The sequence below is a fragment of the Pteropus alecto genome, unplaced genomic scaffold (genome assembly GCF_000325575.1).
Source record: "Pteropus alecto unplaced genomic scaffold, ASM32557v1 scaffold152, whole genome shotgun sequence".
Classification (NCBI taxonomy): domain Eukaryota; kingdom Metazoa; phylum Chordata; class Mammalia; order Chiroptera; family Pteropodidae; genus Pteropus; species Pteropus alecto.
This window is the reverse complement of record NW_006432227.1, coordinates 12,060,890-12,086,018: the sequence shown is the minus strand read 5'-3', so window position 1 is coordinate 12,086,018 and position 25,129 is coordinate 12,060,890. Positions and strand designations below refer to the sequence as shown.

Here is a 25,129-nt window from a genome sequence, read left to right as displayed (position 1 = left end):
AAATTCTTTCAGGAAGAATTTGACAGCAAATAGGGTTTCGTTCCGCTTGCCATCAGCTCAGAATCCCGGGCTTCTCACTGTCAGACGCGAGCTGTGCTTTGTCCTGGTCGTGAGACGTGGCAGGTCTCGGCGTGGCGGTCCCACAGCCCACTCACTGGTAGGAAGGACGTGCCCAGACGTCACCCTCACTTGGAAATAATTGGTGACAGAGGGGGGTGTGCCGCGCTGGGGGTTAGCAGATCTTACAGTCCCAGACTTCTGTGTTTCTTAACTCAGTTTTGCAGAAAAATTCGTGGTATTTACTGTAGTTTCCAGGACACAGGTAGGTAGGTTTTAAAATACTGCTCTCCTGCAATGATTTTATTTTCAGAATTCTTCTAGTTCGAATAATTAGTTGTTTCTCATTCCACTTTTTGAGTTCAGTTAATAAGTCCTAGAACTTTGAATGCTTTATAATAACAGAACCGAAGAATAAAAGTGTCTCATTTTGTTTTGTTCAGAGCTCAGCATGTTAGCTTTCGGCACCTGTTTCTTGCCTGTAGTTTGGGTGCCTAATAGCATCTCTCCTGGCCGCCCCACCCACAGCCCGTCAGTTAAGAAAATAAAGTTTGAACTTGGAACCATTTCGTTGCAGTAATTCTGATTACTTTTTTCAAATAATAATTGAGGTGATCGAGTAATTTACATAGTCAGTTTACATAAGAATTTCAGCTGAAGGAAAAGCCGGAAATACCAGTAGTTCATGTTGAAGGGAATGGCCTGCCCACAGGCCACTTGGAGGACTTGTCTTGGTTGAGAAACCCCACATCAGCCGTAGGCCCATCAAGCCCAAGTTCACATTCTTACCAGATTTGCTGTCGTGGAGCTGGTGTAGGTTTACCTAGGAATGAGTTTAAAGTTTATTTTTTTAAAAATCGTAAGTTATCTGAATGACAATGCCAAAGATAAATAAATGTAAAAAGTTCTATCTTTTGGAAGGGGTGTGAAGATTTTTCTGGAGATCGATTCCAGAAGAAAGGATGACTTTCTTCAGGCAGTTCACATATAAATGCGTGGCAGCAGGCGTCTGGAAAGGCCCCCGTGTCTGTCTAAGCAGAGTCCCCAGGCTCAGCAGCTCCCGCCCAAGATGGAGCCGCCCCTTCTCCCACGGAGGGGATGCGGAGGGGACTCGTGTGCCAGCACTCCGGTGCAGCCCCGGGCCCCTGACGTGTGGCCGGCTGGAACCCACAGGACGGCCACAGAAATTAGGCTTTATCCTGGATTCGGAGTCCTGTAACTAGTTCTTCTTGGGATCCGTCACAGCATAAGTGGACTTAGGTGAACTTGGAATCGAGCCTGCACAACTTATAAGGGCTGTTGCCATTAAGACAGGAAATTCTATTTGTACCCAACGAGAGAGGAAGAATAAATCACTAACAGAAAATTAATCATTTTAACTTGCAGAAATTATTCATTCTACCCTGGGAATCTCCTGAGCTATTAGAGTTTTTAAAGAACTGCCAGATAAATGTTTTATCAGTGGAAGTAATTCACCAACCTCTGTTTACCTCATCGAATGCATTATTTCCAAAGCTCATTTCATAGCTCAGAAATCCCAGAAGGGCCCCTTCTGTGAAGGCAGCCACTGCCACCACCGAGCTTCGCAGAAACACCTACTGGTGCTCCCGAGTGAAGCTGTGACAACAGCTTGTCAGTCAGCAGCCCTTAGCTTCCCAGCTTGTGATGCGCACCCACCTTGAAGTAATGACACTCCAGAACTCAATTTTCTTTTAGGTGGCCATGGCATTTATTTCCTTTAATACCACTCTCTGAGGCCATCGGTCCATGACAGGCTCAAAAGTACGTGCCTGAAGAAGATGAAATGTCTTCCTAAGATCATGGAACCGCCTTCCTCAGCTCTTGGGATCTGCATTTGGGATGAGAATAAAGACCGTGTGAGGCTGTTCTTACAGCCGTCTCCCTTTTCGTGCTTTTCTGGTAGAACATTCCAGGGTCAGTAGGTGACTCAGGAGAATACTTTTGAAAATTAGGAAACTGCACCCTTTGCTGAGTCAGTTTGTAAGACGCACTGTTTCTCTGAACCAGGATCAGCCAGAAAACCCCCTTCTCCCTCCGATGACACCGACTTTTCATTTGTCTCAAGGTCCTTCCACTATACGTAGCATTTCAGGTTTAAACAGCCTCCGATGACAAGGGCAGGTAGATCTAGCGAAGGAAATTACTTAACCGTGTTCTGCCTGTGTGACTTAATTTATGATTTCTGTTATGAGTTAGTCGTTATCTTGGAATTTGGTTCCATTTCAGAAACTGGGTGGGGGGATGTTTTCAACTCAGCCTCCTGCAGAATTCTTAAGGAAAAGCTCTCTGCCCAGAGCTGTCATAATTCTCAGATGAGGCGCAGAGTTTTTAGAAAGAGGCTGTTAAGGAGGGGCTCCCGGAGCCACCCTCTTTCCAGGGAGTGCTGTCAGCAGAGCGGAGTAGGCCGGTCACAGACACAAACCACATGTCCCCACGAGCACATCTCCGTCTTTAAAAGACGCCACCTCTTTGTGCCAAAAGTGAGTTCAGGCCCGATTCTTGCCTATACTCATGGTACTTACACTGGTCAGAATGATCTTACGAGAATGTGATACGGATTCCAAAGAAATCAAGCGCTTGCCAGACCCTTATCTCATCTGTCCTGGGCTTGTCTCGGGAGGTAGGGAGGAGATTGCTGAGCTGGCCTTTGGGCCCGCGAGGAAATGACGGAGGCTGGATGACCCTCACAGGGCCACCCAGCACTAGAGCGCAAAAGCCAGAAACGGAATGTGGATTTAATTACCTATCTGGTATCTAGGCCTTATTATTTCACACTACAGCTGAATATGGAGCTAAATCTTTTTCGTAGAATCAAGCATTTTTAACCTTTTTCTTTCTCTCTGCCTTATTATTGGTCTATGATTTGTTTTCTATAACCAACATTTATATTATGAGGAAAATAGAAAATATGGAATCAAATAGAGGCTACTATAGAACAGAGTGTCTTAAGGTCAACATGAAAAAATCACCAAGGCAAGAGGAGGTGTGTGTGGAAAAGCCGGCCCCGGCCAGCAGCCCGGGGGCGATGCAGTTCTGATTTTTAGTGAGTAGCAAATTCAGTGGAGACTTAGCATGATATGCCCTGAGTTTATAATATATGAATCCACATCTTTTAAAAAAAAAAATAGTTTCAGTTACTCTTAAGCTATAGCACTGTGTTGGAGACATGGGCTCTCATGTAGTTTAAAATGTCAGTCGATTAAGTTTCTCTGTGAAGTGACCGTCTACACCATGGGAACTGGGTTGGATTTCTGTAAATTGCAACGTCGAGGTAGCGTATGAAGGAGTTAATGCCAGTACATTTTAAATTGCGGCTGAATTCACGTTTTTGAGAGAGGAAACTTGCCTTCAGCCTCCTGAAGAACTCCACGCGCTCTCATTCAGCCTCATCACTCACATACCTGGCACGGCGTGAGAGCGGAGGGGAGCCCCGGTTCTGCCCTCGGCCCCCTGACCTCTGGCTGAAGGTGCCGAAGCGAGAGAGCACCTCGCTCAGAGGAGGCGCTCGGCTGTGGCCTCGCCGGGGGCTCTGGTTCTCCCACGACCTCATGTGGGCACGAAACCGAGTCACGCAGACTTATTGCATTTCGGTGGCTCAGCAACAAAAGGCTGGTGGCCACGTGCGTGCTGAATGCGCCGTCTGGAAAAGAGGGAGACTCTTGCTTAAAACGTTCTTGCAGCTGCTCATCTTCAGTCCTCCCACATTGGCTGCATCGTGGCCACACGCGTGGAGTGCGACTTCATGCATTCGCGAGGCAGAGACATTCATTCACAAGTCCTCGTGGAGCATCCCTGCGTGCCAGCCCAGGGCGGACAGGTGCTTCGGCACCCGCATGAACGCCCCACCCCTGCTAGGCGATGGATCGCACCTGGTGTGTGTTTCCTCTTGTCACTAATCTTTGTTTTCTAATTTTCTAAGTGACTGTGGCTTTTTGTAATTTTTAACAAGTTTCTTTCGGCGCACTCGTAAAACCACAGAATGAGCGTAGTCTTTGATAACTGTAGTTAATCAGAAAAACAAAATCCCCCGTGCTAAAGTGGAAGACCTCAGTTCTCAGAAAAGGAAGATTTTTTTTTTTTTCTAAACTTAAAGTTTGGGTAGAAATTCAACAGAAATGTTTGTAAGAATAATGGCGCATTGAAAAGTGCCATTGAAAAATTTAACGTAAATTTTACCCCACTGATCAGAGCCACTGTTGAGGATGGTGGCAGTTTGGGTTCAGACTTGAGGCCCGCAGCGTGTTCCAGTTCTTCCTTGTGATGAGGGTCCGAGTCAGTTGGTTAACTGGCCGTCACCTTAATTCTTCAGGTGCTGTCCCTTTGCACAGAGGCGCATTTCAAATGAACTTTCCTGGATAGAGGATTATCTTGCTCTCTCAAGAAATGCAGTAAATGGGTTTCTTGGGGTTAAATTGTCCCAAGGAGTTTTTCATTTCAGGGCCCAGTGACATAAAGTACTGCAGGGGATTTTCACCAGTCTCCGTCCCAACTCTGAGTCCTTGTCCTGCAGGACAGCGGGCAGTGTCTGCTCAGCACATCCCGGCTTCTCATTCTAGTACAATCAGAGTGAGGGGAGACGAGGCCGTGTCAGCGTCTGTGAACCTTTGAGGCCTGATAGGTAATAGCTGCCCTCTGTCTGGTTTGCTTGACTTTCTACATTCAAAATTCGCCTTTTTTGGTTGTGTCTTTTAAATTTAGCTTCCTTCCATCTAATTTTCCGTTCCACCTCATGCGTATCACAGTCAGGGAGGCTTCCCCAGGGTTATTTTCATGTCAGAAGGCCAGCGTGGGGTCGCCTTGGTGGAGAGTAGAGCGTTGCCCTCGCTGAGTTCACGACACTCAGAATTTCTCTTCTGGATAAAACGTCAGTTTTTCAGCCACTGCTTCTGAAAAAGTTTTTTTCCTCACACTTTTTTCTTTCGATGGTAAAAAAAAAAAAAACCGTGTAAACGTTTCCATGTTAACCGGTCCTCAGTCCTCAGAGACGTCTCCCTGTGCCGCCTCAGCGTGAGAGCCTACACAGCAGTCCTCTCCGAAACTCAGTAGATTTGGGGGAACACTTCTGCGAACTCGGCCTGGAGTTGGGGCGAGCCCGGGGGCCTGCTGCCCATGCCGTTAAGCCCAAGCCTCCTGGAAGCCGGAGCTTGGCGGGTGAGAGAGAACGTGGGGTGTAATTAGGGTCCTCGGGTACATTGCTCTGCCTGCCACAATTGCCACTGTCTCGTAAGCATCGGCAGCAGTGCAGCCGTGCCCCCCAATCCTTTTAACGGTCGTTCTTCGGTCCGCTCTGCTCTGGGTGAAGCCTCCACGAAACCACTAGGCCCTTTTGTGAGGTTTCTGAATGACTGAGCCGTCCTGGGCTGGAGGGCGTGACGGTTCACAGGAGTTGGTACACTGTGTTCTTTAGGAGACAATGGCTTTTGTTAAATCACATACCCCCTTTCCTTTTGAACTGGTCTCAGAAAATTGGCCAGACCCCCACCTGCGATCGATCTTGGGTTCTCGGAGTCGAATCCTTTGCAGAGCGGCCTGCGTCCGGCCGTGAAGAGCCCCCCCTTCCTTTGGCAGGGTCACCCCAGGGCTCATCGGGGAGTCTCGGCCGTTCTAACCAGGTGTTCGCTGCTGTTTCTCAGGAACTGTATGTTCTCGTAACATAAAGTCGCCTCATTCTAGAGCGACGGATGGGGCTGCTCCAAGGAGCAGTGGGGTGAGAAGTCCCCACCCGCGAGTCTGTCTGAGTTACTGCTGTCAGCTGGGTTCCGGCCGAGCAGTGATCTCACTCGGTTTCTCCCGGAAACGGAGTAAAACTCTTTTTGCATGGTGATCGCTCAAGGTTCACATGTTTGCGACCAGAGATGAGAATTTCATTCCTTGGGGTGAAACACAGCGACCTGCTCGTTTTCAGTCATCCTGGAGAGGATTCCAGCAGAGACGCGGGTCTGATTCTGCGAATAGTCTGTGCTTCTGTCCCTGGCATTGTCCTTGGCCCTTTGAGGGGGGACTCGGGGTGGCCCAGAGGAGCCATTTCCTTGGTGGTGTCCATGGCCCAGGCTCCAGTCAAGGCCATGTTTTCAGTCACCACATTTTTTAGAAATGAAAAGCAAAATGATTTTTTCTAAATCTGTCTTCTGATATGGATGTCACAAGAGTTAACGTGAGTCATGGAAACTGAGATTTTCATAAATTGCAATCCTGAACTGAATGCATGTGGTCAGGAGCCCATGAGAGGAGTCCATAAAACATACAGAAGTAAAGAAGATACTGTGAAAACTTTCACAAGATGTGTTTGGAAAGGAAAAGTGAATTTTAAACTAGATGAATGATAATTCTGTCGACAGAGTAATGAAATTAGGTCACTGAGGGTAGAGGTGTCATTGAAAGCAAATGAGACCTCGGCCACACTTGATATATAGTATCTGAATTTTTTCTAATTAAGAGTTTAATGCCTCTGAAATGCAGTAATGATTTGCATTGCTTCCTCAAAATAGTTATTTTAAGATTTTTATGTAAAGAAAAGTTTTTTTTTTTTGGTAATTTGCAAACCTGGTTTTAAGAGGTTTTGTAATAAGTTTAAAATATTCAGATGTGAGCATTGAGAAATCCACAGATGTCTCTTCTCTGGACTAGAAAAGCACCATTTAATCCTCCCCTTAAAGCTCTGTGCAGGCGATTCCTGCGGGTAAAAGCAAATCGATTCTTAGGGTCAAAGCCGAGAATATATGTAGATTGTTTTTAATGATCATTTTAGCACTGCTTGAAAATAGTCTTTTGGTGCTAGACTTTGTTCGTAAGTTCTCTGAAGCCTTTGAAAAAGAATTTTAACTCAGCACGCAGTTCTTGTCAGAACAGGCTCGATTTTTATTTCTCATGCTGTCAAGTACACAGATGTTTCCAGTATTTTTGATGACTCTAAGGGGCGAAACAACCAGTGCCAGAAATAAGGTCTCGCTTAATCTTCCTTCTCGGGCAGCCCCCTTCTCCCTTCCCACGCCTCCCCCACCCACACAGCACACCATGTGGCTTTGAGCAGCCTGAAAAACCAATAAAACTCGTGAATACAACCGGCAGAGGTCTGGTGACGAGGTGGTGTATCTTAAAGTCGCAGACCCCAGGGCCAGAGGTGGACAAGTGTCACGGCAGCATGATGGGCCCATGGCGGGGGCTCTGGGCAGGGGTGACACGCTGTGGGCACACATGCACGGGCAAGCTCAGGGGACGCGCCACCGTCGTGGGGGAGGGTTCCACAGGGAGTGCGGGCCTGCAGGGCCTCGGCAGCCTTGTCCCACGCCAGACTCGGTCCCTGCGTACGTGTCCCGTTACGGGGGCTGACCGCTTCCGTAACGCGGGCTCACGGGGAAAACGCTTATCCAGGCGGAGCCTCCACCTTACACCTTTTGACATTGGCATCTGGTTGTTCACAGGGAAATGTATAAGGTTTAGCATGGTTTTCCCACAGACGAATTTGTAAAATTCAGAAGAGGATTAAGCATTTGTGGAAAGTTCCCTTTGTGGCCTAGCGAAGACGATTTGTTTTGTCGACATCCACGCTTTATTAAGAAGAGTGTGTTTTGTTTTGGTTTCCGCGGCTGTCCAATGCACACGTGTTTCTTATTATGAATATCTAAACTTTCACTTAAAAGACAGGCTATTAGACCGGGGTGGGGGCTGGTAATAACTAGCACAGATCAGCTCAGAGGGCGGGGCAGGCAGGCACGGTCGTCCGCGTGGACAGGTGGCCCGAGGACGCTGCGTGGACAGGTGAGCCTGAGCAGCCCTCTGTGAGTGGGCAGGTGGCCTCTCAGACAAGGACGTCTCCCAGCCATCCACCCTGCTGTCCCGTGCCTTCTCTGTGCTGACGTCCTTCAGGGTGACAGAAGACCGGGCATGTTGCACATCGAACACAGGCACAGTTAGCTTCCGACGTCACGGAGAAACGCCCATGTCACACTTCCCGCTTTACCTCTTCCACTTCAGCAAACGCCTGGCCGCCTGCGTGGTGCAGAGGGCCATGCGAGGAGAAGCCGTCCAGCGCTTCCCAGTACGAGCACTGAGCTGCTGTCGCTGGCACTGGGGGCCCAGCAGTGGCTGAGTCGGGCCCGGTCTCTCCCTCACGGTCCGGGCGTGGACCGTCCGCAGAGGAGTGGTGCAGACCCGCTCTCGGTGCTGAGGGCAGATGCACACATGTGGCCCAAGGCACAGCTCATTTCAGAATCGACACGCAGTTTGTTTATACACAGAAGTGCTCAGGACGGTAGGTGCAGGCATGACTCCTCAGAGGGGTTTGATGGGGATGTAGACTAGACAGACCGGGCCGGGGGTCTCTAAGCAGAAAGGGCAGCGTGGACACAGTGCTCATTGGGCCCATCTCAGAAGGAGGATGCAGCCACTGGGCTGGGACGCACATGAGAAGCAGCTGACCGGGCCGGCAAAGTGGGCTGGGACGCAGCTGCGGGAACCTCGAGTACCGTGCTAAGGAATCCGTGTCTGGGGTTCTCGAGTAGGAGGATGGCATATTTGAATGGGAGGCTCCACATTTTAAAAAGGGAGCTGGCATCGGTACAGAGGTGGCTTCGAAGGAGAGCCAGGCGCAGGTCAGGGAGGCCACTCAGAGGCCACTGCAGAAATCCAGACGAGGTGATTGGTGTGAGCATGTGGAGGGAGGAAGGCAGCAGCTGGAAAGACGAACGTGCTCGAGTCTCTTTGATGACGTTTGAAGTGTGAACAAGCGTGAGATTTCCTAGCTTGGACAATAGTCGTGACACCATTGTCCCGAAGGCAACACTGGAGATCAACAGATACGGGGCGGGGGAAAGGTCATGTCTTAGACTCACTGCTTTCGTGGGAGCGCCTGCTGGGGAGTATCCAGCATAGGGGATACAGTTCCTGACCCCATCTGGTGGAGGGGGAACAGGGAACAACAGACGAGCGAGCCCCTGGTGCTGCTTGAATGGAAGAGCCAGAGGGGACAGTCCAGTGATAGGGAGCTGGTCACAAGTAGGAGGGACGTTGATCAGCAAATACGCGCTGTCCCCAAGGAGCATACAGCCGTAGAAGACACATGGTCATGGGCAGTCTGTGCACCTGCTGTACGTGTGAGATCATGGTACTGCTGTGTCTTTACGGAGTTGGTGGATGGGCTTCAAGTAGCCTAAGAATTAGTAGAGTTTTGATAGACAAAAAATGGGAGTGAGCTTAGAGAAGGGTTAGGAATTTTATTTCAGACCAGAAAATACAGGGCATATGGAAGATAAGCCAGTGTCCACAGAGCGTATGGAGGGACATGGGGAGGCACAGAGGGGAAGGGGACCTGGACAGGGTTTGGGCTCCAATGGCAGAGGGTCAGCAGTGTCCACTGCGGAGTATCCTCGGGAATGGCGAGGGGATCCTGAAGGGTTTTGAGGGGAGAAGGCACGCTCTGCCCGTGTTTCGGGACCTTGAAGCCCGTTGCCTTTCGGTCTCCCTGCCGTGTGCCTGCTCCCTCACGACCGGGTGGTGACGAAGAGCCCGTACGCTGACAGCGTGGACGCTCGGACTCCGAGGTGGGAGCCGGACTCTACCTCACTTTGTCGTTGCGTTTCTCCAGAATCCAACAGTGGCTTCAGACAGTTACTCATTTGCGCTAAGCTGAACAATGAGTGTAGAGCACGTCCTGAGAATCACGATGTCTCGGGCACAAAAGATATGGATGGCCACATGAAAAATCTTAGGAGATTCTGACGCGAAACACGCAGGAAATCGTAATCATATATGTTAGAACGTGACAAAGTGGTAACTATCACATAATTCCTGGGGGCGTTAGGGACCGTGAACCTGGAGAGCGGCCACGCAGGTGGCCCCCGCTGGTGTTGCCCCCACAGAGGAAGGGGAAGTAGTGTTCATGGCCGGGCTCGCTGACGTGTCCCCTCTCTGCCCCCAGCTCTCTGGCGGCTGCGAGCTGACAGTGGTGATCCACGACTTCACGGCCTGCAACAGCACCGAGCTGACCATCCGCCGCGGCCAGACCGTGGAGGTTCTGGAGCGGCCCCACGACAAGCCGGACTGGTGCCTGGTACGGACCACCGACCGGTCCCCTGCCGCAGAAGGCCTGGTTCCCTGTGGCTCCCTGTGCATCGCCCACTCGAGAAGTAGCATGGAGATGGAGGGCATCTTCAACCACAAAGGTAGGACTCCACGGGGCGTGGATGGCGGTGACACCGCCCCCTCGGAATGACACCGGTACTTCTGTCCCGGTTTCTTTGCAGCCTCGTAATAGGTGTGACTCCTCCTGGTCACTCATGCTTCGGTCTGTGATCAATGTGTCTCTGGGCTGTTTTAGTCCACGAGGAGCTGAAGTGGGGATGAGGATTTCACCTGTTAGCCAGCAATAATGAATGAGTGCCTCATTCCCCACAATGGTATAAGATACCAGTCTAGAGAAGAAGAAGGGGGCCGTTGTTTGGAGGCCAGTGTTATTTATAAATGCGGAACACAGAGAAGGTACTGTTCTCCTCCAGGTGGTGTTGAAACAGGCAGGGGAGGTGGGACCTTGTGGAGCATCGCGTTGATCGCATTTTCACATTGTGGCTTCTTTATTTGGTTAGTGTGAAATCCCAGAAGGCCAGACGCTGCAGGCCCTGAGAGTTTAACCTTGCCATCATTATGGCTTCGCAGTTTCTCAGGACTCCCCAAGTCCCCAGGCTCCCTGCCCCGAGAGAGGCTGGCCTGGCTGAGCCGGGCCGGGCTCCATGTTACAGCTCTGCAGCCACGACTGCCAGGAGAGGGGGCTTTGGCAAGAAGCACCTTGAAACCAGTCAGAGAAGACGGCATTTGGCATCTTCCGTGACTCCTTTAGGCAGAGCTATCTACAGCAAAACTGCTTTTCTGTGTGTGTCTGGATGAATCAGATCTGGGCTTCCAGCAAAAGCGCGAGTCTGTTTCTCCTGGGTGTTCAGCACGGAACCGCTGGCGATGTTCTGAATTGAGGTGGTCTGCGGGTGTGACCTACACGCTGGATTTCCAGCCCTGGTGTGAAAAAGAGTGCGTGATTATTTTAGGGTCATTGCATGTTGAAGCGATGATGTATTTCATAGAGTGGGTTAAACATAGTGTACTGTTAAATTAATTTCACCTGTTGCTTTTTTTTAATTGTGGCTCCTAGAAAATTTTAAATTACATATCAGCTCGTACTGCCTTTCTTTTTGACAAGGGTTGGTTTAATCTTTCATCGTAAGTGAAAAGCTACCTTGAGACTCTAAGCCCTTCCAAGAAACATTGGTCTATAGCTTCTAAAATAGTGCAGAATGGATAGTTTATGCGCTTTGAACCATATTATGGCACAGTCTTAATTTTCTTACAAGACAGGCAAATGGTCGATGTGTCCAGATTGGAGGACGGTGCAGTTTGTTTCCCCTTGCTGAGGGAGGATCACTCAAGCCTGCCACATTCAAGTTCTTTGCTGTTCATTTGAGGATATACTCCCTGCATTTATCATCGGCACCCTCTTTGCCTTCATCATGACACATCCCGAAGTCCGTCCTCTGGCCGTGGAGGGGTTAGTTATGGTGTCGAGCTAAACAAAGCTGCACAGGACACAGCTACTGATTACCTCTTCTCCTTAATTACAGCCCCAACCATGTTCTGGATCCCTCGGGGCCTAAGTCGCATCTTATTGTCACTTCAGTAAGAAACTAGAAGAATTTAGCTATTATTTCTCCAAGGATCCAAAGAGAAAGAATATACAGATTTTGACCAGAAGCCGAGGTGTCCACTTTGACTTCTGGCGAAGGTGTCGGTGAGAATGTAGAGCAGCCTGAGATTTCCCCTAATGTGACACGTGAGGGCAGGTAGAGGTCTGTGCAAGGTGCCCACGTGCCCACTGCCAGAGCAGTTCCAGAGTTGCGTAATATGTTTAAGTCCTCGAGTTTGAGCTGAAAAGAAAGCTCAACTTTTTTTCTCAAGCTAATCTATTATACAGAGGAGCCCTGGTGAACTTAGCATCCTACAAATAACACTTGTTCTGGAAGATTTCTTTTTATATGTGCCTTTCCTGTGGTGTGTTCCCTACTTCCTGGTGTTCACAATTGCAGGCTAGCCAAGAGGAAAGAACCATGTATTTATCACCCTTGACTTTGTCCTGAAAACTTCTCACGGAGGTTGGATTTTTTGCTTATTTCTAAGTTTAGGTACCATTTTGTTCCCTGAGCCCTTTTTCTCTGATATTCTGTGACATTCTAGAAAAGTTCTTCCCGGCCCCCCACAGACCCGCTGACGCTCCATCGTTACCAAGAAGGTGTTTCTTCATGGAGCACAATCTGTTGCGAACCAACAGCCAGGGGCTCAAACCTCAGCCATTCTTTCCCGTGTTTTTATTTTTCCTGTAATGCAAGGAAACCGAAGATGATCCATTCCCCCATAGTGTTAGGACCCGGGCAGTAGATTGGGGTAGGGAAATCGTCCCTGAGGAAAGAACTATGACACACCTCTGCCAGAGCCTCCCGTCCATGGTCAAGTCCAGGACAGCTTAGGCAGCAGTGACCAGAGTCTTCGTCTAGGAGAAGAGGCTGTCATCAAACAGTCTGGAGAACAAGGGACGAGGATCTAGGAGTAAAGTCCAAAAAAAGATGGGGAGCCTCGGGGAGGAAGAGGCCACCGGGAAAGCAGGTCTTGATTTGCTTCTGCTTAGTCCTCCTTCCTGCTCCTGTGTGAAGTGGAGTGCGTGCCATTTTGACTGTCCGTAGATTGGTGTGTGCCGGGCGCTTTGGTGCGTGTTATTCACGTGCTGCTGCTTGCCCAGCGTCTTATTTTGAGCCCCTTTGTGTTTTGAGGGCCGCTCTGGGCTCGAAGGATACTGCCATGAGGAGTATGGCCCCTTCTCTCGTAAAACTTGATTTCTGTCACCCTTATGGATCTCCTCGGGGCAATACCAGACAGGCAAGCCAGTCTTGCCTTTCACAGATTTCAAAACTCATGAACGGTAGGGAATTGTCAGATGTATTTATCGCTAGTCACTTGCTGATAATCTCTAAAGATGCTTTCTTAAATGTCTTTGATTCTTGCTGCTCTAACCCTGCAGGCAGGAGGAAGGAGCACGTTTACTAATCTCTAGTTCCAGAATTTTCTCAACCTTATTGCCTCTGATATTTTTTGTAACCCTCCAGTCAAAACAACTTAAATTTCCATAAATTTCAAATGTAAAAAACATTCCTATTAAAGTCAAATGTCTGATTGTGAATAATAAGATATTTTAAGAATTGGGATTTGACTATAAGTATAAATACTCAAATCATCCAAGAAGTACCCAGTATCCACTGGGGATACTGCCCAGGTCCCCTGCTGGTTTCGAAGCATGGCTAGAGCTGAAGTCTGTCGGGCAGTGAGAACATGTGGCATTTGTGAGCACTTGGGTCACTTTTATCGTGCTACGTAACTTATTTAAAATGAACGAGAACTGTAATTGCACAGTTTGTTTTTCAGGGAGATATTTCTGTGTCTGAAACTAGAGTCCAGTGTGAAGATTGTTCTGTTGAGAAGTGCTCTGCCTTTTTCAGGGGAGGCCAGTGTCGGAAAATGCCGTCAAGTCCGCGTCTGTAGGCGTTCGGGCCTGGCGTTTCGTTCCAGCTTTGCTCTGGCCGCCTTGCTCCCTTTAGCACAGCGACTTAGTCACAAATTAGGCAGGTGCCAAGCACATGAAAGTAGAACAGGGATTCGGCAGACTCTTGTGCTCATCCAGTCACATGTGCGTTTGCGGCTTTCACTGTCCACCATTACGTCAGAATCTCTGGGGCGGGGGCCTGGACATGGGGATTTTTTTTTCATCTGCGCCCCCGTGAATGTGATCTGCGTCCGAGATTAAGAAACTCTGATCTCCCACCATCTCGCGTATAGTGTGCTGATTTCCAGCCCATCTGATTCTCAGGTAGCCACTGGCAGCACCACGAGCAGACTGTAAACCAGGACGCGTTTCCCTTGTGGCCCAGTCCGCAGTGTGTCTGAGCCCATCGTCATCCATCCAGGGCCGATCCCCCCACCCCCCGCCCCTTTCCTCACGCTCCGCGTCTGAGCGGCTGGCCCTGTGGGGTCACGGCTCTGCCTCTGCTGGTGGCTGCCCCTCCGCTGCTTTCTCCCTGGCTCTGGAGCTGGCCACATCTCTCCCCTCAGCTCCCTGTCCCTGGGCCCCCATGTCACACCAGTGAGACCAGGTGACAGAACTTTACCCAGAGGTTTGCAGGTAGTAGCAAGAAGGGGAGGACTCAGAAGGCTACCAGGTGTGTCCTCTCTCGGGAACCCCAGGCCCGGGCCTTGTCCCCTGCATGCCCAGCCTGCGCTCGTCAGCAGGGTTCGGCTGGCCCCCAGCTCAGGGTTTGCCTCAAAGCTGTTTCCCTCTGCAGCGTACAAGCATTTACTGAGGTTCCTCGCCCTCATCCGAACCCCCTCCCCAGTTCCCGGACAGCAGCAGCTCAGGACCGTCCCGCCGACAGAGGGCCTCGTCCTGTGCTTTCCGGCCCCTGCCCCCCAACACCACCACCCAGAAAAGCAGCATCTCTGCAGACATGGTGCTTCTGTTCCTTCTCCAGAAACCTCGGTGACCGAAAGCAAGCACAGCTCCCTGGCCCGAGACCTCTTGTACTTCCCCAGGTGTACTGGGCACAACTGTTTTAAATTCGTTCAACACAGATGGCATCTTTCCCAAATCATGAAACTGCCCGCAAAGCTGAATCGTCTCCTACCTCTAACTGCTTGTGATTTCTAAGTGATCTAATAAGTTTTCAAAAAAATTCAAGGCATTAAAAAGACTTCAGTGACATTAAACAAATTTAGTTGAATATATTGTGATTCTGGCATATTTAGACATCTGCTTAGTGCCAGGTTGCCTTCTTTTAGTCAGAAAACACACCCAGGCATATGTGTGCAGAGACGTTTTAAACCTAGGTCTGCCTACATGTTCTTGAAAGATAGATATAATGGAAGATCTGTATACTTTTTAAAAAAAAAATTAGCTTGGAAAGGAGCAGGTTTTCTCTGTTCGAACAGGTGCTGATGTAAATCCCTGTGGGAAGCAGCACAGAGACTCCTGGAGCCCCAGGTGGCCTGCACACGAGTGCCACGTAGCCAGGGTGGGATGATGGCCTGCGATGAAGGAATGCTCTCTGTGCAGCGTGTGATTGTGGGGCTGCAGCAGCCAGCCGTCACGCTGCCAAGTGCCGCACGTTGGAGGTGTTTTCATGCTCCAACTTCACATTAAAGTGTTTGCTGAAACGAAAAGAACCATGAGCAGGTATCAGCACTATCCCTATTAGATGATCACAAAATTATATATACAGCAAAGTTATAAACAAAGAATGAGGAAACCACCTTCCCACGCTCGGCTCAGAATGGCCAAGGCACAGTGTGTAGAAAGATATATAATCAGGGGAAGCAGGTCATGCTCTCTCTCGGTGACTCACGGGCTGGGCGGAGCGGCCGCAGGTACAGCATGAGGTGTCCACCCCCCGCCTCTCTGTGGACTGGACTGTCCGAACTGTGCCCTTTCTGACATTCGGAGATCTCAGGCTTTGCTGTCCACTAGGCAGGGCAGGGCTTCCCCTTTAAGTTTATTCACTAATTAGCATCCGCAGAAACTGAAAAGTTACAGAGAGATGATGCGTCTGGTGAGAGACTGTTTAAAAGTACCGCGTACTGGTTTTTTATTAAGTATTTTGAAAATAAATAAATTCGATGTATGGAGAGAAACAGTTGTATGTTCAGAGTTTGCACTTGCTTCGTGGCTTAGCGGGTTGTGCCTCTGACGACACCTGATACAATGGCCCCCAAGAAGTGTGTGCCAGACAAGGCACGGTGTGCTTGGGCTCTTCCACTGTGTTCCTCTCTCCTTCCTTCCGGAGAAGCATGGGATGATTTGCAGTTATGTTGTGTTCCTAGAGCTAATTCACCCATCAGAAGTTAGAACTTTGGCAGACGTGACTGTAGATCCTGATGGCTGAGCTGAAAATGCAGTGACGGGAAAATACCTTCACAGACTCTGGCTAACGCTGCAGGGCAGGCCCTGAATCGTGTATCCCTGATCAAAGCTGATGAAAGCTATGGGTCCCCTTCCCACGAAAACATGCACAGGTACAAAACTGCATATAGCTCAGTGACCCCACATTCGGAACTCTTTTTCTAAAAGAAAAAAAAAACAAATTTTAAAACTCACTCTTAGACACTTCACATAGTTCAGCATTAAACCACGAAGAGGTGTAAAGTGAGAGGTCTTGTTCCCACAGTCCTATTTGCATGTACAGGTAACTATTTTCATTTGTTTCTAACTTCCACTTCCGGTACTTCGTTAGGTAAGTACAAACGTGTATTCATTCCTCCTTCCCTTTTCTTACGTAAAAGGTAGTGTATTTTTCCCTTGGCTTTTTTCTACTTTGCTATGCCTTTTATTTTAGAAAGGACTCCATACTAATATGTAAACACCTTTTTACGGATGGGCAGTACTTCATGTGTGCACATCACGTAGGTTATTAACTTAGTATAAATGGCCTGCAGTGGATCCTCTTGCATAAATATTTCATTCGCGTGCAGGTCTATTCTACAGGATGGAATTCCAGAAGTGGGGGTGATGGAATGAAGAGTAAATGCATTCATGGAAAACAAACTTTTAAAGAAGAATTATCTGAATCATAAATTAACTACATCAGAAAAAAATCATAGTGAACGTGGTTCCATGGTGTAGCAGTCAGCACGTCTGCTTTACACACAGAAGGTTCTAGGTTCACGCCCCAGTGGAGCCACGGTCCATGGTCTACGGCCATGCCACCCTGAACAAGCCCGATGTCTGATCTCGGAAGCTAAGCAAGGTAGGGCCTGGTTAGTCCTTGGATGGGAGACCACCTAGGAAGACCAGGTGCTGTAGGCATAAATAATAAGAAGAAGAACAAGAAGAAAAAGAAAAAGTTATAGTAAACATGCTATATCATAATAACATTTGCTTTTATATATGTTTAGTTTTAACTTATATATTTTTAATGACATTTGAGTTATACTAAACCCCTTGAATTATCTGAATTCATTTTACCCACTTAGGGAGGAGGAGTGGAAATGCCCCCTTTGAATAAGGTTATTCTTAAATCATTTACATAAATTAAATCACAAGTCTCTATGTGACTCCTTTGAGGTGAGATTTTGATGGACATTTTCCTACAGAACTCTGTGTGGGAGCAGTCAATGAAATACTAATCTGGATAATATTTCACCAATTTCTGCATTTTTATTATAGATTCAGTCAAAGAGGTACAAATTAGGAGTTCACCACTAGATGTAAGTGGTGATGATTGACAGAGACCCAGTAACTTCCTTCAGTCTGTGTGTAAAAATAGCACTTTGTGGGCCGTGTTTGCCTTCCATCCACACAGAGCTGCTTGTGGGTCCAAACCACAGCTTCGCCGAGAGAAGCCCTCGTGCACAGCTCTGTCTGTGGCTTCTGCAATGGGCTTGCGAGCTCTATCGAACCTCTCGAAGGATTGATTTTCTTATCACTAACATTTCACAGTGAATTTTGAAAAATATTTCTAAAACCCTCCCCAGTCTTATTTCCTTTTTTACTGACACTGAGGAAGGATTTTGGAGGGGAAAGGAGAGTGGGGTGGAGGGCTAGTGGTCAGTCAGAGGGCTAAGGAGGCTGACCTTTGAACTTTCACCCCACAGCCAGCTTTGTGTAGGAGAGGGGTCGTGGCTCCCCTTTCTGGGGTCCCATGCGGGTGAGAGCGGCCGCCCTGGAATCTTCTGAGATGTTTCCCTGCCCGGGCTGTCAGGCCTGTCCTAGGGCGGGCTGGCCGGCAGTCGTCAGAATCCTTTGCACAGCTCGGCCATTCCACAAGGGGGAAATCGTTTTCCCAGACTTTTCTAGCCGAGTGCGGGACAGGGGCCCGGGTGTTTATCGTCCAGACACTCAGGGGACAGTAAGCAGGCTCGCCGCATTGGCCGCCTGGCGAGGCCGCGCTGGAATCCGGTGTTATCCTAAGTCACAGCGTGGCCCTGTGGGCTCCCCGGCGCCCTTTCCTCCCCCGCGCCTTTACCAGAGTCTTTGAATTTTCTAGAAGGAAAGAATGTTAAAGTTCTCTTCTTAGAGACCCATAAGTTAGTTTCCCATTTGTCTCAAAGCTAATTAGAGCATTTTGGTTCTGGGTCGCAGAGCAGACTGCGTGACAGAACCCCGCAGACCGCATGGCTTCAGCAACAGGAGTTGACTTTTTCGTGGTACTGGAAGCTGCAAGTCCACGATCGAGGTGTCAGCAGCGTTGGATTCTCCTTGGCTTGCAGACAGCCGCCTTCTAGCTGTGTGGTCGCGTGGCCTTTGCCCTGCGTGTGCCCTGCTGCCATCTCTGTGTCCGATTTTCCTGTTCCTGCAGGGACACCAGTCACAGTAGATTAGGACCCACCCGAGCAGTTTCATTTCGACTTAACCACCTCCTTAAAGACCCCGTCTCCCAATACAGTTGGAATCTGAGGTTCTGAGCTTTAGGACTTCACCACACAGATTTGGGAGGACACAGCTAGCCCGTAAAAGGGGAGCGCCGGGGCCTCAGAAAATGCCTGGCGATAGCGTGCCAGGCCCGCTGCTGCTTTTCTCTGCATTTTAGTCCTCAGGATGCCCCGTGACCATATACACTGTCGTCACCCCCATTTCATGATGAGAAACGGAGGCTCAGAGAACGGAACTTGACCACGCCTGTTAGGTGATGGAGAAGGGGATTTTTAAAACAGCAGTCAGACTTCAGGGCTCCAGTTCATAACCACTATGCATCCTGCTCTCCATGCGAGCTGGAAGGAACGTCTTCAGTCCAGGGAGGAAGCTGTAGCCTCTAGAAAGAAAACTCGGGTGCTTAAGCCCCGTCATTTGTGGAAGAGCTGCTTCCAGAAGCCGGCCTCCGAAGTCCAGGACACACGAGCCGTTTGCATTCATTCCTAGAGCCCCGTACATTCCTCAGAGGCCACGGCCCCTGCAGTCCCTGCTCTGGGAAGGATCTGTTTTCAGCTTTCTGGTTTGAACGATGCTGTAATTGCAGTTGCCTCCCACCACCCAGAGAAGTCGTCTTAACGGAAATCTGTTCTCTATCCCTCTCGTGGGCCACTTCCGTCCTGCCCCTCCTCCCCAAGTCAGCACAGAACTCGAGTGACTTGCTGTGAGTCAGCGAATGGAAGAACCAATCACAAAAGTAAAAGCAGTTTTTTAAAATCAGTTTGCATTCAGGAGTAGAAGTTTCCTGCTCCACAACTCAAATCCTCCCTCTTCCCCCGCCCACCCCATCCCCCCGCATCCCCCTAAAAAATCAAAATCAGCTGCATGGGCTCCCAGCTCGTCCTTGGAGGAGCTGGGGAACTCTGCTTCCTGTCGAGTCTCCATCCTGACCCCTCCCTGAGTGATGCTGTGGCCTACACCACTCCGAAGTTTAACAGAGTTGGGACATCACGAGCATTCATTGGCTGTCAGGGGTTGGCAACATCACTCTGATTCTTTGAACACTACTGTTTTTGTTATTTTTGTAGGAAACGCATTTGCGAGGCTACCATCTCATATTGCCATTCTGCAGATAGCCCCCCTGTGCTGGTGCAAACAGAGAAGGCCACATAGCGAGTTAAAGTGCGATGTAAAAAAGGCGTATTTGAATGTTTGTTTTGTTAAAGAGAAAAACTCACATCGCTTGTGAAAAGATAGTAAGTGAAGCAATGAAAAGGAGCCTGTGGGATTTTTGGCACCCGGATGAAGTGGTTGGATGCCCCATAAAGGTGCTTTTGTGGATTGGCCGCTGTGCTGGAAAGCAGCAGGAAATGATGTGCTGAATGGCGCCTTCAGAAGCAGGATTTAGTCATCCAGCCCCTTCCCTCCGGGGCGGGGGGTGCTATCTGCGGGGCAAGAAACCGCACGGAACGCCCTCTGAACAGGAGAATCTTTGTGCATGGGACCTGAGGAGCTCGGCCCTGCTGGGGCAGCTGTGCCGAGGCCGCACCGCAGACAGGCCATCAGGAAGGATGGGCCATCAGGAAGGAGACAGGCCACGTGGCTCCCCAGTGGCCCCGTCCCCAGCTGCAGAACGCCTGCTGTCAGTAACTGGGCTTTTAGGATGAGCTTGAAGATAGACCACCAAAAACTCATCAGGGTTGCCGACGATGTTTTAAGTCTCAGCTAAATACTGCTGCTTTTTAGAGGAAGTTGTAACTAATGTCCCTAATAGTTAGGTCATTTGAGTTTCCATCTTAAAATGTAGCTGATACTATTTTCTGCACGTATCCTCTCTCTCGCTCTTAAGATTTCGGGGTCCTTTTCAGCCCTCATTAACTTGCCGATTACTAGTGTTTCCTTCTTCTTCAAAAGGTGCTCTCATTTTACTAGAAAGACTTTGGATCCTTTGGCTCATCTGAATTTTAGTTTTGCAAAAAGCTTTAAGTGTATTTTTAGTCCTAGCTTTAGAAGTATTATTTGTATAGGGACCCTTTTTACTGGATTTTTTTCTTTGAGACCTCCTTTGGCAAAAATGGCCTTGGCTCATGTTTGGACAGGTAGATAACAGGCACTTGCACATTGAAGCTTTAGTTTTAAATATTTGAGACATAATTATCACAAAAGAAGGTTACATAAAAATGGTTGAGGTAGCATTAATTTTGTCCAAAAGAATTCCTTTTCATCCAATCTAAATAAAAATGCCTTTATTTTCACGAGAATGAGATTGGCTATTATAATTTCGCCCCATAAGTGTGCAGAAAAATAATGATTTTATATCTCTTCAGGATATTTTTTTTTTTTCAATAAATCATAGATCCTTTTATTTACTGGTCATTTTTAATTTGCCTGATACATCTCTTTTCCCATAAAAGTTCTCTGACTTTGCCTCTTTTTCTCTGGGAGCTTTTTTCACACACTCAGTTTCTTTAGCTAATTGCATTTAGTTAACATAACACTCAGTATTTTCATTTTCAAAAACTTCTCATTTTGAAATAATCTTAGACTTAGGGAAAAGTTGCAAAAATAGTACCGAGAATTCTTGTACACCTTTACCTAGCTCGCCCAGTGTCACATGACCCTGCGTTCAGGGATCCAAACCAGGAAACCAGCCCTGAGGCAGCGCTTTTAACCAAACCACACCTTATTTCAAATTTTGCTCTCCTCTGTTTTTTCTGGTTCAAGATCCAGTCCAGGACCCACGTCGTATTTCATTTTCTCCAGTCTGTCATGGTTCCAGTACTTTTTCTTGTTTTTCGTGACCTTGACAATTTTGAGGTATTTCTTTATTTTGTGAGATGTCCCCTCATTTGGGCTTTATCGGATGCTTTCTCCCGATTAAATAGAACTTACGCATTTGGGGCAAGAATGTCACAGAGGTGGCTCTGTGCCCTTCTCAGTCCATCTATCCAGGGACCTCGGGAGGATCCTGATGTGTCCCATTGCTGGTGACCTTAATCCTGGGTCATAGTAGTTGTCTGCGGTATTTCCGTGCTGTGAAGTTACCGTTTTTCTCTTAGTAAATGCCTTGTGAGACATACCTGGAAATGCAGCTCACTCTGCTGCTCATCCTGCCTCGCCCGCCTGGTGTTAGCATGCAGCCCTCATTACTGTGGTGTTTGTGACAGTTATTCCTGTGGCGATCTTCTGTTTTCCTCATTTCTTTTAAATTTATTTAACTAGAATCCTGTAGAGAAGAGTGGTCCCTCTGCCTCATTTATTTGTTTACTCAGTTATGTATATCAGCATAGAGTCACGGATATTTTATTGCTGTGGGTCCTAACCCAGTATTGCCATTATTTTGTTGCCCACGTAGTTCCAGCCGTGGTCATCAGGCACTCCTTTAGGTTGGCCTCTGCATGCTCTGGACATAGGCTTGTTGTCTCTGGAGCGCTGCCTTGCTTTCTGGCGAAAGATGCCCCTGGCCGTCTTGTGTTGTCTTTGCTGCAGTCCTAGATCAACCAACCATGCCTCCAAGAAGCCTTGGTTCCTTTTATTGGAGAATAGTATCAAAAACTAAGGCCTGGCTGCTAGGTGTGCTCCGTGCTACGTGGTGTCGTGACTTCTAGGTCTTCTCAGCAGACATGCCTGTCCACACACACGTCTGTATTCAAATCCCATCTACCCCTCTCTGTACGTCGGCATGTGCATAGAGAAACGCGCGTATCATACTGAAACCTGACTCCTGCCAGACAGTAAGGGGTGCGTCCTTTGCCCTCAGCCCTCCCGACTCGTAAGCTTTTTCCCTGACAGTGAGACACCTGCATCTCATTATCCAAATAACTTATTCGTTCAGCCCTGGTATTAAAGCCCATTTTTTTCGTCTTTGGAAATTGAATGTTTTCTCTACCTAAAATGACTTGACTTTAAAAGACTCCACTTCATCTCGTCTCATCACCAACCACTACCCCTGTGAGATGCAAACTCAACGGTTCTTTTCATCTTTGGTTTTACGGGGTCACAGTCAAAATACTGTTTTTCAAAGTCACTTAGGTGAGCACTTTCTTCCCCCCACTCCCGCCGGTGTGGTCACGTTTTTCCTTCGTGATGCTTTCTGTTGTGAGCGCACACGCCAGTCCTGGATGATTTTAATTATGTCTTTTGGGGGCTTGTGAAACATAACCATGGTCCCAGGAGTCAACAGCCACTTTCCTTACATGTAAATCTCCCTCGTCGCCTCTCCCCAGCGCCCCTCGCCGTTGGTCCTCACAGACGAACGTGCTGTCCTCAAGAGCACCGTCTTCAACAGTGGTTCTTCCGTTTTCTTTGTGACATTCGTAATTCTGTGTCCAGCCAGCAAATGAAACGAGCAAACACATACTAAAAATACCAAAAAAAGAAAAACCCAGAATTTCTCACTTTCCTTCACAAACGCCGCTTTTTAATTTCTACATTGTGTATCTCCTGTTCTACCAAATGCCTGAAGTGTTTGTCTTGAACCCACCCCGTCTAGTCGGTTTTCGTGTCTGCTTCGTCTGCAGCGCTCAGCTCCATCTGTTGTGGATCGATCTCGCCGTTCCCTTCCTGTCCTAGGTCCTGGTCCTTTCAGTCACAGACCGTGGTCACTGCTTCCTGGCCGCCTGCCCCACCTGCCCCACTGGACAGTGGTCTCACTCTGCGGACAGACCGGTTCCACCCGTTCTCGAGCATCTCAGTCGCTTCTCATTTTCTTGCCGGGGATGGCACACTGTCATTTCTCTTAAAACGTCTCCCCGTGAACTGAAGTCACCAGCTTCTGTCACCCGCTCCTTCTCCTCCCAACCACAGCCACGGTTCCCCCCAAGCTTTCCTTCCCATTAGTCTGCTGACATCACCCTTGGGTCTTCTTCACTTGACCTTGGTCGGACTCTTAGAACAGATTCCCAGTCACACCACCAAGGTAGAAATAGCCTCGGAGTTCAAACCTTGTTTCTGAGAGACTTTCGCCCGTCGTCCCTCTTCCCCCTCGCCCCAGCCCTTCCCCCATCCCTGCCTTGTGTTTTCACGTGGCCTGTCAGGCCGGGGCTGAGATGACCCCTCCTCCCAGGTCGGGCTCATGCGGTGCCTTTACCCGACGTAATTTATCTTCACTTACTTTATAAAGTGCCGTATGACACAGTAAATACTCTGTAGCCTCACACTTCATGAAGAGAAGGAAGGAAGGGATGGGAAAAGTTTTTTCCGTTATTCCCTCATTCCTGCGGTGCTGCGTTTCTGACAGACGTGAACTGGAAGTTGGAAGAGGACGGTCGCTGGGGAAATTTCCCGTCTATCTTAGCCAGAACGTTTTATTCATTTTTCAGCATCATTCCTGTCCTCTTTGCTAGAGGACATATATTACACATAAAATAATTAATTTCCCTGACAGCTCTTTTTTTTTTTCTTTTTAATTAATGGCCCTTGCTTGGCAGTCTGTGTTTTTGCAGAGGGACAAAGTGAAATATTTAATAAAAGTTGTAGTAAACGAAACCTCAGAATGTCAATTCACTTGATTTCCTTTAGAACATAATTTTTACTGCCCTTTTTTTTTTTGGCCAAAGAGAGAGAAGATTATTTATTTGGTAATAAAAAGTTTTCATGCATAGAAAATGCAAAAATGCTCTGTGCAGAGTTCTGCCTCTTGTCTAGTCCTGGCATAGGTACACCATCCGGATCTGCCAGGAGACCACAGTCGGGAAGAGCAGCCTTGCGCTTTGATTTTGGACTTTTAACAAGAATACGAGGCCTAATGTGGGCCTATAAATGCCAGCTCCCACTTTGTAGCTGTTTGTCTTAAGGAGGTATCAGTGCCTGAGGCAGCTTTGCTTCGGTGCCCTGGATTTATTCTCTTCCTTTTTTTATAATTGTTCGTTATCTTAAGCTGAGAACGAAACTAGAAATCTATGCTATGTTCACATTTTTTAGTTAGAGAATTTTCAAAATTTACTTTGCAACACATGCGGGGGGAGGGTGGAAGGAGAACCCAAGTTGAACTGTTTTTTAAACTATGGGACTAAAAAAGACAACATTTTTCTTAGCAGATCAATAAAACAACAGACACCATTTATGCTATCAGATTAGATAAAGCTTAAATAAAGAGAACTCAAGAAGGTAGTACCTGATTCTGTTCAGAGATAAGCGTAGGCTTCAGCAGATAGTGCTCCCTCAGGAAAGTTTAAGTGAGCGAGGGCCACATCGCAGTTCTGGGTGTGTAACGAACATTCCAGGTGACTGCCTCAGAGCGGGCATGGCCATCACAGTGTGGTTCGGAGAGGGCCGTTTGTGCTTCTCGAATTAACGAGAGGCACGAGCGTGCACACACCGCCCGTGAAGTTGCAGAGTCAGGCTTCGTGGGTTTTGGACAGTGGGCATTCTCCTGCGAAGCCATTGTGCCCTGTGAGACGGGGGGAGAACGCGTGGACACTTTGAAGAGCAAGAATGTATGTCGGCCAAAGAAAATACCCAACTTCAGAAAGGGACAAAAACGAGCTTTTGAGATGCTTTGCTACAAATGCCTTTACAAGTCACAAATGTAAGGATATTCATTTTCACTTTTATGGCTGCTGCTTGTAAGGAAGAATGAAGATATGTTTTTAATAAGTGAGGAGTGACATTGTAGCACAGTGATGTAAC

The 25,129-nt window shown here is 48.3% G+C and overlaps 1 protein-coding gene and 1 pseudogene across 1 annotated transcript in view; both read left to right on the top strand.

Annotated features, from left to right (window-relative positions):
* Window positions 1-25,129, top strand: part of TRIO (trio Rho guanine nucleotide exchange factor) — a gene marked incomplete at its 5' end in the record, with an annotated part of 308,650 nt that overhangs the window by 224,052 nt on the left and 59,469 nt on the right. Inside the window, one exon of the mRNA XM_025043545.1 lies at window positions 9,995-10,238. Within this exon, the coding sequence (XP_024899313.1) occupies window positions 9,995-10,238 (244 nt within the window). The remainder of the gene's footprint in view (window positions 1-9,994; window positions 10,239-25,129) is intronic.
* On the top strand, window positions 16,842-16,957 carry LOC112475842 (annotated as a pseudogene).